A 17,371-nucleotide genomic window follows, 5' to 3' on the forward strand; every position below is an offset into this window, starting at 1 on the left:
TCCAAGCACGCTAAAGATCATGGTGGTAGCATTTCCTCCTGCATTTTCAATTCACTCAGRTATTGATATTTGTTTTTCTTTTGGTAAGAACAATCAAATTAACCATTGTGCTGGTCAAAATGTGTTTCTTATTGATCTGTGTGTGTGTCTGCTCTTGCCTTCTCCATCAGAGTGGAGCTGAGTGCTGTGGTTTGTGCTCCTCCACCCCTCTGTTCCCTGCATATGAAGGGAATTGTTAATTCCTGCATCTCTTTGCAAAATTGAAGCCCTGGGATGGGTTGGGAATGAATTCAGTGCCTGGAATTGATGAGCTGCTCATTTTTCACAGCGCCAGCACGCACCAGCCTGTGGTCTSTAATATTCTTCTCAAACTTCATGGTGATCGCTCGATCTTATTTAGATGGAGAATAATAATTCCCTTRGACATGAACTGACTGCAGAGACTCAATCTGACGTCTTCTTTGATTTTGATTTGGGAAATAGTGCTTAGGGACTTCAAAAAAATATTTTTCTTGGAGTTCTGACTGACAAAATCTTGCAGATTTAGCTGTGGGGATGTTTTTTSCCGAGCACACACATCCACAAACACTTTTCAGCATCAATCCCCATGGTCTGGACATGTCTCCTCAGAAGGAGAGGCAGCATGAAGCTTGATTTTGTCCACCTAATTAGGATGTTCTAGACACCCCTGGAGTTATTCTTGTCAGGACATGGCAGGAATCTCATGCTGCTGCACCTGGTGTATTTACTGCACACGTGTTCCAGGTCATTTTGTGGCTACTGCAAAATTGAGTTTTAATTTTAAATTCTTCCTGCTCTGCCCTCCATCTTCTGTTACCCATCAAGTAATTTCTGCTGTTTCTCTTCATCATACAGCAAATTAATGAGGCAAATTAAGTCATACCACTCTTTGATAAGGAAAATGTTTTCTGGTGTAATTGTGTTCTTTGGTAGCTCAAGCCAAATAAATGTCATGGCCATGGGGTAATTCACATAAAATTGTACATTCTGTTCTTCATAGGAACCTTTTTTTAGTGTTTGTGTGAAAATGGATATTCCTAAAAGTTGTAGGGGAAAAAAAGAGTAAAAAAGTTTTCTTAGCAGTGTTTGTGGATTTTTTTTACCCTAATTTTCTAATCTATTTTGTTTGTTAATGGAAAAAAAAGAATAAATCTGCATATGACACAAAAAGTGCTAGAAAAGCCAGTTATACAAAGTGATTGGGWCTGCTTGAAGTGGATTTATTCAAAGTGTTTTGCTTCAGTGAAGGCAAGCAAGTGTTGTAGTCAGGAACAAAGAATATGGATCATCTTTTAAGATGAAAGTCTYCATCTAGGAAAGCAGGGACTATGAAAATGACTTGGTTTTCATGATAGGTCATATAGCACCAGCTCCAGGTGGAGAACATAAGGTTTGGATTCACAAAAGAAGGGAAATTACAAGTCTTTAGTTTCTGTCATTGTCCCTGGAAAAAAAAGTCCTGTCTGCCTTCACTTTGGGGTGGATGTGTCCCAGACGGGTGGGATGAGATTCTTTAAAGCACAGGGTGACTTGGTCTGTGTCTGTCTGCAGGGGAAAAGCTGAGGAGAGGCTGATCCTGCACTCAGGTGGCTTTTTTGCTCTGGGAGAGAACTCCAGAGATGCTCCCTTGTGTTTGGTAATCAGGCTAATTTCACTCTTACAGTATTTATTATCTCAGTTGCTGAGTAGTTTCATCCTCTCACACAAGGATGGGTTTCTGCAGGCACAGCACTGTCAGCACAGGCATTTTTGTCTCAGCCATTTCAGATATTGTCACGTTGTTTCATCTTTGTCTTTTTAAGACCCAGAAGTTTTTTTGGAAGAGAAGCTGGAAGTTTTCCTCTTGGAAAGATTTATGCAGAGAGTCCTGGAGCCAAATGGGCTTTCAGGGATGATTCTCCTGTAASGAGATGATTCTCTGTGCCACCTCTGCCCAGAGTAACAGAGGTGCTCCTTGACACCTCACAAGGAGCTCACAGCCCACAAATAAAATCTTATTTCAGGACCAAACATTTATTTAAACTGGTATCTCCAGGCCCAAACTAACAAAAATCCTTCCTAATGACACGAATGTAGGAAATCTCTCARTTTTCTGCCCTTTCAAAGCCACGATGTGCAATCTTACATTAATGTTTTTATGTGTGGGAGCTGAGAGATGGCAAGAGCAGCATCTTCTGGCTGTGAGAATCTCCTTTTTCTCCTCATTTTAAAGGAATTTTATGTCTTCATCACAAGCATCAAGCACCTTTGCATGCTCTACAAACCAGCACCATGCAGCACTTGTTTCACAGGGGGTTCAGCTGTTCTTCTTCTGCAGAATATAACAAAATCTCTTCTGGGGTGATTCTTTAGAGCATGGTATTTTCTGCTGGGCCGATGTTTTGAGATTTCCTTGGCATGGCATTATCTCAGTGCCCACAGTYGGTCTCACCTCACCTGGGAAGGCACCCAGGCTTTGCTCCTGGCAGCTCTGTTGGACAGGACCACTCTGGATTTGAGGGAGCACCTTTTATCTTCTGTAATAATTCAGTTTTAACCTGCCAGAGGGAGTTTTTGCACCCAGCACCTTCYACTCACCCTCCTGGGCACAAGCCAGGCTGGCTTTGAGGATCTGCCCCTTTTTGGATGTGATTGCTGTGAAGAATATCAGACACAGAGCCCAGAGGATGTGACAATGATCCAGGAGTGTCTGTTTGATTAAATTGCTGTTTTTTACCCTGTTTTTGCTACACCTAATTACTCAGCCATTTCCTGCCCTGAACTCCTTCCCAGGAGTGATTTTCCACAGCTACACATGCTGGTTCAGAGTAACTGCAGTCATTCCCTTGGCACTGAGGGGCTCAGTCATTGAAGGAAACACCAAACACTGGAGATGGTGCTCCTGACTGCGATTCCTGTGAATTGCCATGAATATTCATGGAAAATCAGAGCGAAGTTTGGCTTACTCTGGAGGAGAAAAGCTGTGAAGATCTGGGGAGAAGTGTTTATTCCTACATACAGTCTGCCCCAAGCTTGTCTCCAGACAGGGACTGGGAGCTGTCATACAGTTGTAGAACGTGGGTTTGCTGTTTTCTGCTGTGACAGACAGCCCATGTGCCGTGAGGATGCTCAGAAATGAGAAGGTTTCATGTCCAAGGTCATTTATAGCTCACACGATTCTTTATAGTGTTCAGGGCAGCTGATGCATCAACGAGGGCCAGAATGGGAGGTGAGAGGAGTGTCCTTTTATGTATTTTAGGCCCAAGTCCAAATATTTAGTAGGATGTTGATGTTCCATGATACAGGAAATGCCTTCTTTGCAACTGTCCCTATTTTCATTCCTCATTCTGGTGTCCCTGAACTTACAGAACTCCTGATCCAGTATTTGATACAGCCTCAATAAGGTGCTTTCCTGGTGCAGTATGGATTTTATTTAGTGCAGGGAACAGTGCTATCTGATAATTGTCCTTTTAGTGCTGTTGCTCTATCCCCTGTAATGACAACACTCCTATGGAGACTCAGGCATGTACAGAAACTCCTTTTATCTGTGCTCCTCTCTCTGGCTGCAGGCCAGTCTTTGCTGATTATTGGTTATGCACCAATTTTCATGGTTATCAGGATTACTGGAAGGAGAAGGATATTCATATCTCTTCATTCAGCCTTTCTGTCCCAACAAGCACGATCAGTGTGGTCTCATCCTTTGACTGTGGTGTGTTCTCCAAATTTCTTATCTTTTTTTTAATGAATAATATTCATATAGTCAGGTCTATATCTCAATTCTCCATGGTGTTTGCAAAACAGAAGTTAGGATATAATCTGTTCAGCTGAAATCCTAAGAGGGCCTTGCATCTATCAGGATGTTCTAAATATTAATTGTGAAGGATCTTTCTGCTTTTTGTGCATCTTTTGGGTGCAGAATATTCCATTTGGCTTGGGAATTGTGCTGCTGGTTTGAGAATTGTCACCACAACGCTGTGTTGTGTCACTTTGAGACACAACCTTCCATKGCAGATGATTTGAACTGGTGGCATTTCCCTCCAAAGTTCAGTTCTCCACACCTAATCCTTTTTGACACTATTAACTGCTTGTTAATTGTCTTTATAGAAGCAATGGGGACATAAAAACCATAAACTCCAAAATACAGTTTTACATCCAACATCATAACTGCAACCATGTTTAGACAGAAAAAACGAAGCACTTGAGAAACTGCAGAGCAAAGTCCATCCCAGACAGATTTTCCAGTTGCTGAAGCCATGAGGAATGGCACACACATTCCACCTGCTGTAGATTTCAGGAAAGCAGCAGGAAAAGGGAAAAAAAAAAAAAATCTGCTTGTACATCTTATGCAATGAAGAGAGTCGTAGACTAAATTCACAAATATTGTGACTCGTGTGGAACTTGTGGCCTCTGGAAATCGCTGTTTTGCARCTCATGTTTTGATCCAATGCTTTGTTCTGCTGCTGGGAAAAGGGTAAATGGAGAGCATGCTTTCAGAAATGAATAATAGGGGAAAAATGCATTAATGGAAGAAAATCTGAAATCAGCAGCTTCATATGTGATAAAATTAAAAGCAGTTGTTGTAGCTTAATCTGCTTTCTGCTCTCACAGCTGGGTGTTTCTGTGCTGGACTGGAGTTTATGGCAGAGACACCTCAAAAGGTTTTAATATGTCAGAATGAATAAAGGCCTTGTTCTTTACTTGTCATTTTTATCAGGAGCCCTCACAAAAAGATGAATTGCATGTTCTGCAAAGTTGTGATTATTATTTAGATTGTGATGGACATGACAAATTAAAACCACCATCTGATTTGGGGATTTAATATAGGATTGCTTTCTTCAGTTTTTAACTCCTTTGACTGGCAGAAGCAGTGACTGCTCAATAAGTATTGTCTCCAGTCCATGGATTTTTTTTTTTTTTTTTTCCTCCAATACATAAAATTGTGGATTTCTACTTAGAATGAAGCAAATTAGATTCAGAACTCCTTTCGATTTCAGCTTTGGAGTAGATCTTGAAATGCTGAAAACTTCATGAATCGTGTCAGCATTGTGACTTTAATAAAATATAACAAATTTAGTCCTTTTTGCTATTTGTCAGTTGAGTGAATAAAATAAAATCTTGTGTTTGCTTGCAAATTTTTAGTAGTTGAGTAGTTGAGTGAAGCACTTTTCTAAAACGAAAAAATTACATGCAACAAACGTTCTAACAAGAAGTTAAAGTCAGACTCACGATTTTCTTTGTTCTGGGAAAAAAAAAGTGTTGGCACCATTGTAAGCAATTAAATGAGACAGACAGGATATGCAGAGGGTCACTTTGCCTGGATGGCACTGATGCCCTGAGTTTTATCAGCATGTCACCAAGCAGCTGCCACTCGATGTGCTGGGCCAGGCATTCATGTGACAGTTCCGAGCTGGCCCCAAAGTTTGGGTGCTCTTTGCATGTGTAATTCCATAACATTTCTGTCACACTGTGTAAGCAAAAATAATGAGCTGACTGAGGAGTGTGAGGGGATCTGTGCCACAGTTGGCAGTTCAGGGCACCCTCGCTCTTTTTGGCACTTTTGGACTTGTCTTGAATGTCATTAATTGCTACTTTACTTAAATTCATGATCCTCATTTTTAATATGGGGGAGTATTTTTATATTTGTGTATCAGGAGATAAGTATAATGTGTTTTAAATGATCAGTGCCTTTTCTCTTCTAGTTGTGCATACACTGAAAATATGTATTTTCCTTTTAAGACTCTTCAGAGATGTTGTTTAGTCATTGAGTCTGTTCAACTGGTTGCACAATTCAGCCTTGTTTTAAACAGTTACAACTCCTGCATTACCTTCAGGAGCAAACCCCCTGGGAAAAGGCAACTCAAGGAAGATGAAGTAATGAGAAAATGTGTTTTATGACAAACTGAATGTGCTCTGATCCACATTCTGCAGAGCAGAGCTGAGGAGCACCCGGAGCTGTGCTGTGCTCCCTCTGCACAGGGAGGGTTACACCGTGCCCTGGGCTGCGTTTCAGATCACTCAGAGCACACAGAACAAACTCTTCAGGCCAGAATTTTGCAGAAATTATTGCTATGAGGAAGACAAAGGGATCTGGAGGAAGGTGCAATGTGCATCCTCTCTCCTCTGGGTTTTGCAAGGGTTGGGACAAATTCTTTTTGCAGTTTGCGTGAAAGGAGAGGTGATTTAGGGAGAGAGGCAATATGCTGAGAGTCAGGAGACCAGTGCTGTTCCTAGATTTACAGGATGATTTTAGTGAGTAATTTCATCTTTTCCCCTGTAAATGTAGAATAACAGAGTGTAACAGATGCTGTGAGGTTTAAAACCTGGAATGCTGAAATCAGGGGAGGAAGGTTGGCACAGGGCAGCAAGGATTTCTGTGGTTGTGAAGAGATGGAATCATGGGCTCACATCTTCCTGGAGTGGCCAGTTTGGAAAGGGCTGGAGCTTCCTGAAAGCAAGGTCAGGTTCTGCAAATATAAGCACGTCGAGCTTGAGCCATATTTCTGAAAGCACCAGCTATTTGAGTGATTTTTGAGGCTTTTAATGGGATCTGTGGTGCCATTCTGGTTTAAGATAATGCTCAGTAAACCAACAGCAGCACTACTGTGATGATGAGGGAAATAAATAACCAAAAAAAAAAAAAAAAATAAAAAAAAATCAGTGTCTGAAAATGGATAAAAAAAATAATTTATGTATAAATCTATAGCCACATTTCATTTTTATTTCTTGCATTACTGGGAATAATTAGCAAGATTTGTTGTTTTGTTTTTTTTTAAAGTGTGGCAACAATTTAGTAGATTTAAGTCTACTTCCTTGGCCAGGTCACATATAATGAATAACAGCCTTCTCCTCAAAGGTTGCTATTTTAATATTGAAAATATGTAACAAATGGATGAAAGAAAAGAAAAGTACRGAGGGGGAGAAAGGGCAGGTGAGGTAATGTTTACATGGCATKCATTTGTTACAGTCAGTTGGCAGCATTAGTAGACAGGAAGGGTTTTATTTGTTTATTTTATTCAAACTGTAGCGAGGTAAATGATATCTGTGGGTGCTGTGCAGTGGTTTCAGTCTTGAAGAAGTACCAGCCTGCTGATGGCATGGTCTGATGATCCCTGTCAGAGGGGAGGAAAAGAGGAAGAAAAAGCTTAAAGTCCTTAATATAAGATGCAATTTCTTTTTTTTTCTTTCCTTAGCAACCCTAAAAAAAAAGTCCATTTCATCTAATAAAGTACATAATAGGGTTTTGTTTCCAAAATATTATGTGAAGAAATGAGGTGTGTGTTTGCTAACTGTGCAGGTCGTATTTTTTATTATTGAGTGTGTTTTTAGATTTTTTAGTATTGTTTAATTTCTAATTATCTAGATGGATTTAAAATTAATTCCATATGCAGATTTTAATTATATTATAAGCAAGTTCTATAATAATATTTACTTTAGCAATGTGGGGTTTTTTTTTGTTTTTTTTTTTTGGTTTTTTTTTGGAAAGTATGTCTTCTCTTTTTCCCCTAATATGTTTGAGATGCAGACAAAGGCCTTTGTGCCCGATGTGAAGATGTCTGTACAGCAGAATGAAATACTCCATAGTCAGTATTACCTTCTGATTAAAATGGAATGTAATAATGTCCTTTGGGATTGATTTATAGCAGTGGGTCATGTCATGTCCCATATATCCATATTGTCTCAACCATATATTGCTAACAGCAGCTAGAGTGGGCWCCAAAGGAACCTGTCCTACAAAATTATTACCTGCACTGCACCTGCCAGCACCTACAGCATGTCTGGATCCTGTGAAGGAGCGTTCTCTGACAAATGTTGCCTTCTGCAAAAAAATGTGCAGTGTGAGTTTCCTTTGTTGCCCAGCCCATTCTTTAAGAGTTGTCAGAGATAATTCACTTCTAAATTATCCCCCAAARGCATTTCTCAAAGCACTCTCACCTCTGCTGTTGAACTGCTCAGACTTTCYCTGGAAGTCATTTTCCTTAAACACTTTGCATTGTGAAAGTAACCCCACATATTTATTGGCATCTCTTCACATTATAATAATCTGCTGCTTCGCCTGTCCATGGGGAAATGTTTAAGTGGCTTTATTGTGATGTGATGATGGTTTATGGGGTTTGTAACCCATTCAGGGGGCAGTCCTGGGGAGGTGGAAGGTGGTGGAAGGAAGGGAATGTCACAGCCTGACACAGCCACGCCGTGTCCCCGCAGCAGCTCTCTGCCTGTTGCAGCTGAATTATGCTTTAATTTTAACAGTGGGTGACTTAACTGCTTTGAAGTAAATAACTGGGTTTGATTTACAGTCTCAGWAGATTTGTAAGAAGCTTTTGAATGTGCAGCTAGAAAAAAAAATMAGGCTGTTATAGCTATGTACCTCCATAAATCTGTCTTTATTGTTCTGCGTGTACATGGGCCACTGGGACCCCATTACAGGTTTGCAATCACTGGGCAATGTGTTAGGAACTCAGCAATGCAGAAATCAGRAATGCTATGGTTTTCAACTATTCTTACTCCTTTCTGACATGAGATTGATGTCAGAAAATTCACYCTCTATAAAAATCCTAACAGTCAGGATTGAAAGACAGGGCCGTCACAAGGCTCTTGTTTAATTGTTTCACACTTTAACCTTGCTCCTTTAATCCTTTGGCATCAGAGCCAGCTCTGTGAGGCGGGACTCAGCTACAGAAAACTTCATTCATCTCACTCATTCCAGAAACTTGATGCATTTCATGATAGAAGCATTCTACAACAAAAGTAAAAGAAGAAATATGCTTAAGAATTTAGGATCAGATTCTGCTGTAAAATTCCTGAGAGACACAAACCTACCTGGGCCATCATCACATTTCCTCTGAGTGCTCTGTGGAGGAATTTGTCAGAAGAGGAAGGTGTGATTGTTGTTGTAGTTGTCAATATTGTTTTATTGGATTCCCAGTGGGAGGAGGAACTTTATGAACCCACATTTTCACATTTCTCTCTCAGTACCTCCTCAATATTTAATCTCAACCAATGCAGAATCACAGAATCACAGAGTGGTTTGGGTAGAAAGAGACCTCCAAGATCATCTTAATTCCCCTGYYGTGGKCAGGGCCACCTTCCACTATCCCAGGTTKCTCCAAGCCCCRTCCAGCCTKGCCTGGAAYATTTCCTGGGATGGGRCAGCCACAGCCTTTTCCTCACCAAATGCTCAGATTTATTCTCTTCTGTACCCAGTTGGAAGCTGAATTCCTCAGTCTCAGAATGACTGAAGAGACCACGTCTCTGAGAGACTTCTTGTCTTTCTGAGCTATCAGGATGCTTCCGTTAAATATTCATAATATTTAGATTATTCTTATATTTTTGAAAATTCTTTAGCTTAGGAAAACTGCTATTGTCTCAGTGCTAAGGTTTCTAGGTTTTTAATGCAGTATATTATGATATGCTCCACAGTTGAAAGAAAGCCAACGATATTTTTTGTCAGTAACCAAAATGATTGAAATTTAAATGATTTCACTCAGCAAAGAAAAGGAAAAGCTTTCTTTTCTTTTGACGAACTTGAGGTCTGGATGCTTTATAGTGCTTATTTAAATGTAGTATTTTTTTCAGGTTATGCATTATGCTTCTAACAAAGAGTATCTGGGAAGGCTGATTTAATCCAGAGGAATCAGATATCTGAGGATGAGTCATTTGAAGAAGATGGATGGATATTTTTCACTTGATTTTTCATTTTTCWACTTGTGTAATAATCACTCTGGACACGACTGTTAAAAGTTTAGACACCAACGTGTCTAACTTATTGAATGGTGACATCTTTAATAAAAATCATATTTTTTAAGTGGCATTGCAGACAGAATTATGTCAAATTGCTGATAGTAGAAGGGACAGAGAAAAAAAAAAAAAAAAATCCATTCCAGCTTCACTTTTCCAAGCCCCAGTGTCAGTAGAAGGCTGTCTGGGCTGCTAATTAGGAACATTTCTCTCAGAAGAGAGGCACAGCAAAGGCAGTGCTGCTGCAGGATTTCACAGCCTGTCATTTATATGTTTTAACACTATTTACCTTCTCTCACCATCACTGGCTATTATAGAAAAAGGAAAGGCTTGGGGTTCCTTGTCTTGTTCAAAACTTGGTTTCTACTCGGTGGAGGCAAAAAGTCCACCCCAAGCTCCTTTCTGCTGCTGTTTACAGTAAAATTTGGGTGTTTTKTTTTTTTTTTTTTTCTTCATAAATACATAATTTTATATCTTTTTTCTTTCTAACTAGATAATAAATTAAACTAAGTCTTGACCATTGCATTCAGAAGGGAGATATATGGGCTATAGAAGAAAATGAAGTAATTCAAAATAATTCTTCCTTCAAGCTCAATTTTTGCAAAAGGAAAAAAAAAAAAAACCCAAGAAAACAGCATTTTTGGTTTTAAAAAATAAAGCTTGTTTTGAAGCATTTTTAAAATATATATTACAAATATACATTAATGTGGGGACAATCTAAACTTGAAATCAATACTGATTTATATGTACACATATAAAGAAGTCCTCATTGCAGTAATGTCCAGAATAAGAAAAAAATGAATATGTAAGGCAGTAGAAGCTGAATTCTTTCCCTTAAAATAGTGAGAGATGTTGTCCATCTCTTTCATTATTGACAAGAAGCATATGGAGATTTCAATGARCATTTTTAATTTTRATTATATTTCATCCAAAATCATTCCCCAGTTAACTCAGAAGTTTCTCAAAAACACTCCAACAGCTCAAGAATTYCACTGAGTAGTTTGCTTAGATCAGTTCTCACACTGAAAATAAGGAATGCTGATACAGAAGCATTTAAGAGGGAAAAGCTTGCTACAGGAGGAAAAAATGAAATCTATTAAAATAATACTGATTTTAACAGACAATAYGTGGGCAGAATCCTTGATTACTGCAGTAATAGAAATACAAGAATATGTCACTGCTTTTCCCTCTCTGCTGCTGAAGATCTGAGGTCTTGTGCAAGTCTTGGTTTGAAATGGAAATAAATGTAGCAATTCATAGAGTACAAGATATATGTTGGAAAATCAAAGTGGAAGGAGACAGCCATTCTATTTTTCTCTGATTTCCATAAACTGTGGTTTGGCCATAAGACATATATTTCCAGTACCCTTTGAAGATTTAGCCACCCTCTCAGGAAATTATTATTTTCTCTAAAGGTTTAATAATATCTCTGTGTTTAAAAGAAATAGGAAAAGTTCACTTCCAGACACACTTTTGCTGTGCCCACACTCTACATAATGTCATTAAGTGGAGCAGAATTTAACCTATATGCTGTCTTAACTATTCTTTATGAAGTCCTTAAGAGGAAATCCTAGTTTTTAGAAAGTAATAAAGGAAGGATGATCACATTTGGCAGAAATGCTCCAAGGAAACTGTTATTAATATAAGAAAGGCCCTCAAAAGGGTATAGAAGATTGCTCAGAATAAATATGTGTGTTTTCAAGGGGAAACATTTCTTTTCAGAGACTTCAGAAACTGTGTGAATGAAAGAAAAAAAGATTAATTACTTTAAAGATGTGAGTGGACTAGACATCTGCACATAGAGGGGTTTATATATGAATCCAGAAATAGGCATGAAATGAATTGAGTAAGTTCTTGAGTACAAGAAGTTATATAGTTATATATATATATATATATATATATATATTTTAAAAGTCCCCAGTTCAGCCACAGCCTTATCTGTGTGGTTTACAGTGCATGCAACTCGTGTGATAACTGGGGAGCCATTCACAGCAGCTGCCACCAAACCACAGAGATTAAAATGGCATTCAAAAAACCCATTATCTGCTCACTGAGGGCACTTCTCATGCAAAATTTAATTTGGTGGTGGAGTGGACTTGGAAAATTCTTCACAAAGAATTGAAGTTGGGTGTGTCCTGTGCACAGGGAACAGAGGCAAAACCCAAACCACATCAGTGGTGTCCACAATGCACAAATGCCACTGTGGGCTCGGTGTCCAGGTTAATTCCTAATGGTTGTGAGGGATGTTTTTGCATAGCAGGACATCTCTCTGAGGAATTCTGTTCCTCTTMTGAAGAAAATTTCTGTGAATTAATGTGTTGCTTTTACCAGAAACTGTGGGATAACAGTCTAGAAACATGGAAGGAGCAGCTTTACAAGGAATGCAGYTGGAATGAGTAAATCTCTCCACTAACCTGTGCTGCTGGCACCTCCATGCCCAAAGGAGGAGGGAAATTGGGTGAAAAAGTGTTAAGAGCTACCAGTGCTTTTTGACACWATGTTTAGTTGTGATATTGCTTCTGTTTGTCTCACTTTTCCTGGATTGATGAGTTTTAACTAGCCAATGCAAATAGTTATCCCTAATATGACCTTGAAGAAATTATTCTTGGTTTCCATTAAAAAAAAACAAAAAAAAACCAAAAAATAAAAACCCAAAACAACCCTGTTTGGTGCAATTTCTTGTGATATGTTAACAAAAACCTAAGGAGAGAACAGAGCAAACATTTTATAACAGTAAGCACCGTGATGTTAACAGATCCAATAACCTGTGTGTGATGTGCCTTTCACGTATATCTCACATTTATCTAAAAATAGGTATGATTTTCATGCAATAACAAGAAAATCTTACCCTCCTCCACCAGGCTGCCTAACCTTTTTCCTTTTCATGCACTTCCCAGTGTGCAGCAATTTTCCAGGGTTCTCATTGCAGGGATTTAATTATTAGTTTTATTTCTACAAATGTTTGAAATTGGATCCCTTTTGTACCTTTTGTCCTGTGTAGATGATATTTTCTGGAATAACTCTATTACATGGAAGCTTATCTGTAATTTTCATTGAGATTCCCTCCCTGAATCAATACACCCTAATTTTTTCATTCCATGAATCCAACTTCAGAAAATGTTAAGCAGGTACATTGAAAATGCTTTAACTGTTGCTAATTTCTAGAGCTACAGAGTTTTCTTGTGGTATTTTTAAAAGCATGCCCTATATTTTGCTTTGAAAAGGGAGGGAAAATAAAAGAAAGTGTTTCCTTGCTGTTGTCAAAAATATATTGGTGCTGACTTATCTCAGTGCATCTGACATTGGCCTCCTCTGGAGTTTGGATATTGGGATAAATGGAGCATTTCTTTCTTCTGSCTCAGCAGATCTTTGTAATAGGACCTATCAGGCAGAATATTCACTTTGAATTAAAAGGGAAATGAGTAGTGGAAGGGCAGGAATGGGAGAGACAAAAGCCAGGGGTGACCTGTGTAATGKGGTGGCTGAGCTGGGATACAATCAGCGCTCCTGGGGTTTCATTGAGTAAATCCTGTTTGAGTCACCTGCACTGTCAAGGACAGCAAATTACTCTCCCTGTCTGKTTTAAGCAATTAAAAGTCTCATAAGCCTTGAGTTGTCCTCAAAAACTTAATTACTACAATTTTTGCTCAATCAAGTTGACTTCTCTTTCTCCAGTGCAGCATGGATGTGAAACAGTTTTGTGTTGGATTGTGGAGAACAATCCTAAAAATCCTAAAAACCTGAAGGATGATACACATATAGGAAAATGAAAATAAAATAATATTAAAAAAAGCTGCTATGTGAGATTTTATTTTATCACATTTGGCTTCTCTCATCGTGGCAGAATCTCAGCTTATGTTAGCATCATTTTGAAACCACTGTTATTAAAAAAAAAAAAAAATCATTAATACTGAACATTGAAAACATTTAACCGGAAATACTTTTCTAGTAATTGACTTATTGTTAATTTAAGGATAACTAATTCTGTTATACAGAGTGAAATCAATACAAAAACGTCAACAAGAAGAAAAAGAAAAGAAATCTTAGTTAAATGAAATTGATAAAGTTATATTCTTTTCAACTTCTTTATACTTTTGCTTACTGTAACAATAACTTTGTGTATGGACGGGTCAGATAACTTATAAGGAAAATGCAGGATTTTTAAAGCATTTACAGAAAGTGGTTCCAGTGTCCCACAAGGAAAGGAACTGACTGAGCAGTTGTGTTTGGGGGCTGTGAAGCTGCCACAGTGTCCTGAGAAGGAAAACTTGGTTGTTAATTAATGTCTCTGTGTAAACATCACACAGAAAGGTACTGCAATGCTACTTCTTGTGGCAATCAGAAATCTGGCAGCCTTCAGATACCTCAGAACTATAAGAAAAAAGTATTTTAAATGAAAATGAATGCATAAATACACTGGTTTTAGACATGTATATATATATATATATATATATATATATTTTAATTTCCGTGAAGTATTTATGGTCTACTTTTAGTCCTCTTCAAACATTGCCAACAAATGCATTTAACCTTTACCAGTGTCCTATTGCCATGGTGTAACAGAGATCCTAGAACACTAAATTCACAATTGGAGTGGTTTTAGAGCTGCCTTCCCCCAGCAGTCTGGTACCATCAGTGTTTCAGCCCCTTCTTCACAGGTGCACCATCATTCAGTGATGATACTTCTGAGGATATAAAAACAAAAAAAAGAAAAAAAAACAAAAACCGAACACCACAATGACAGACTTAAAAATATTTAAGAGAGCTCCAGACAAATGYGTATCTTTTACACTATTGAGTTTGCAATCGGATGTCTGTACTTAGAAAGGAAAAATTCTCTCCAACCACTATTWGTGTGTTGAGAATTGGATTCCTTATTAGAGACCATATAATAGACGCAAAGCAGCTGGAGCTTTTTAAGTGTGTGGAGCATCTGCTGGCAGAGCAGCCAGCAGTCTCTGGATCAAAACTGCACTCCTGAGCTTCTTTTTCTTTCCTTTTTTTTTTTTTTTTTTTTTTTTTTTGGCAGATGTACAGCAAATAGCAATCGACTGGATCACGGGGAATTTTTACTTTGTGGATCACATCAGTGACAGGATCTTTGTTTGCAGCCAGAACGGCTCAGTGTGTGTGACCCTCATCGAGCTGGACCTTAACAACCCCAAGGCCATAGCAGTTGATCCAACATCAGGGTAAGGTTATTTATTTGCATTTAGATTTATTTCACATGGGGCACACTTGTCTGTGACTGCACATAATGTGTCTGTTTCATGCAGGTGTTTTAAAAACTATTTGTGTATTGAGTAACTTCCATAGTTGCTGTAACAAAGCAATAATGTGTAATGAACTTGGAGCGAAGAGTTAAGTGTGTTAATTGCAATAATAATTGCAGCATGTGCCTTGTAACTTCTCAAAATGGAATTGAAATGGGAAAAACAATTTAATCCTTTCTTATCACAATGTTTGCTTTTGCCTTTACTTTTCTGTGAGTTATGTTTCTAACTGGTGTATTTGGAAAAGGAGTTTTTGAAGGATTTTAATGCTGTATCCCCTCACTTGCAGGAAYATTGGAAATGAGTTTTAACAAGTTTATTAACACAAAAAAAGTGGTAGAATTTTTGCTGTGCTTTAGAGGATCAGCTATAATGGTAAAATTACCTTGTATTTGCTTTTTCTGTTTCTAGTTATATCCAGTGCCAGTTGGGAATTAAGCCTTGCTTAAAATACAGGGAACTAAATGTCTTCCATTCTACAACACCCGCCAGCTGGGAAAAGTTTTCAAGCAATAATGTTRTAAAAGCATAACTAAATAGGAATAGGACTAGCATCAACTGAAATTAAAAACTAAATTTTGGTGAGGAGTTTTGAACAGGGATTTTATCTTGGTTTTATTAGTGAGTAAGGAGTTCAGACCAAAATGCCTGATGGAATATGTCCTAAACTGCCATAAGCCCCTTCTCAATAAATACAAAAATATTTACTGTAGAACAGCTTGTCATCCATATGTGGACTTTTGTCAGTCTTTATTTAAAGCCTGACCRAATATTAAGATGCATTATCACAATGACTTCAATTCTGACAGGAACAGCTTGCGTGTAAACTTTACAAAGAAGTTTGATAATGTAATCCTGAGCRTGGCTGTATTTCTCTCTGCAGCAGATGGTAAGCTTGACTCGATCTGACTGCAGAGTTGTTTTAAAAGAAAAATAAAAATTCATGCAGAAATTGATTTTCTGCAAGTTCTGATCTGAAAGAACTTGAAGCTTTCAGATTTGCTGACAGCAGCCTTTCTTTCTGTACGTTTGCTTGTACATTCTTTGCTGGATTTACTGGATGAATCCAAAGCTTGTCATTASCTAATCTTATCTGTCAGGGATGTGAGGATTGTACCCAAGCCTTTGGTTCTGYGAGGAGGGGTGGAACAGAAAATGAGAGACTCCTTTCCTTCAATTGTTATCTGCTGGCTACAAACCATTCTTGCTCAGAGATTTGCCTTTTCAGTGCCATGTGCCAGGTGAAGAGYGTTTTTTTTTAGGGAGATGGAAGTGCTGGCCTGCAGGAAAGGCCAGAAGTGATTATGATATTTTACAGGGTGGTTCTCATTAAGCAGTATCCATTTATTTCAAGTTGAAAACACTGGGTAAATTTTTTTCTCAGAATACATGTTTTGCAGTTCAGCAGTTCTTTCATTACTTTTTTATTGGCAGTTGTATTCATTATCTGACATATGTTGTTCTGTTAATTGGATATCCAACACACATTTTAACTGCTAAGCCCCAACTTATACATCAGTTCTGTTAGTTTTTGACTGGGTTTTGATCCAAAGTGCAAACAGATAATCAAAAAGCATTCTGGCTATTTAAAAATTTTCTGATCCTTTCTTTTAACTCTTTCACACCAATAGTTGAGCCTTATTTTGGTGTCAAAGAATTAGCGTGGCATTGCTGTCTGAGTAACTTAATATGTTTATTTTATTTTAAAAACCACAAAAGCATCCATACTAAAACCATATTTCAAGTTGAGCACTGGATGAGTGATTTGCTGCTCACACAGAGGAGACCACGTCCTATGCTGGGAAATCCACAATGTGATCACAATCCTTTATGTCTGTGATAAACTTGCTGTGGTAGCACAGGGTCAAGCCCTGCTATTCTTGCGTGTTCACGTCCGGCTGTTATGAGTTTTGTTGTGTCRTGAACCAGAAATTCTGCTTTTATCCATAAAACAACCAAGGCACGGTGGAAAATTCGCTCGTTCTGAATGGTTCCTCTCGCTGCACTCAGGAATATATTTTGTGAGTGTGGTTAATTTTACATCTGTGTACCTGCAGGTCTGTTAAGTGTTTAGTGGTGATGGTGTGATATATTCTCCTGTGARCTTACAATGGAACTTGAGCTACTAAGCTGCTTTCATATTACACAGTGATATGAAACTATCAGYTTTATCACACTCAGAAGTGAAAGAATTATTATTATTCTAGAACTGAACTTGAATTTGAGAGAAGAAAGCTTCTGGTATTCATACAGCTCTTGAAGAGTCAAGTTTGTTGTTTCTAATCTGAGTGTGTGACTTTGGTCGGATTTCAGCCAAATCAGTCTGAACTGTGTTTGAAGTCTTGCTTATTCCAGACTAG

At 38.3% G+C, this 17,371-nt stretch overlaps 1 protein-coding gene across 1 annotated transcript in view; it reads left to right on the top strand.

Moving 5' to 3' along the window:
- LOC130577103 (low-density lipoprotein receptor-related protein 1B-like) overlaps positions 1–17,371 on the top strand; it is a gene marked incomplete at its 3' end in the record, with an annotated part of 422,888 nt that overhangs the window by 335,184 nt on the left and 70,333 nt on the right. Inside the window, exon 7 of the mRNA XM_057372230.1 lies at positions 14,768–14,930. Within this exon, the coding sequence (XP_057228213.1) occupies positions 14,768–14,930 (163 nt within the window). The remainder of the gene's footprint in view (positions 1–14,767; positions 14,931–17,371) is intronic.

The sequence above is a fragment of the Malurus melanocephalus genome, unplaced genomic scaffold, assembly GCF_030028575.1.
Source record: "Malurus melanocephalus ecotype Western Australia unplaced genomic scaffold, MMel_1.1 scaffold_167, whole genome shotgun sequence".
Lineage (NCBI taxonomy): Eukaryota > Metazoa > Chordata > Aves > Passeriformes > Maluridae > Malurus > Malurus melanocephalus.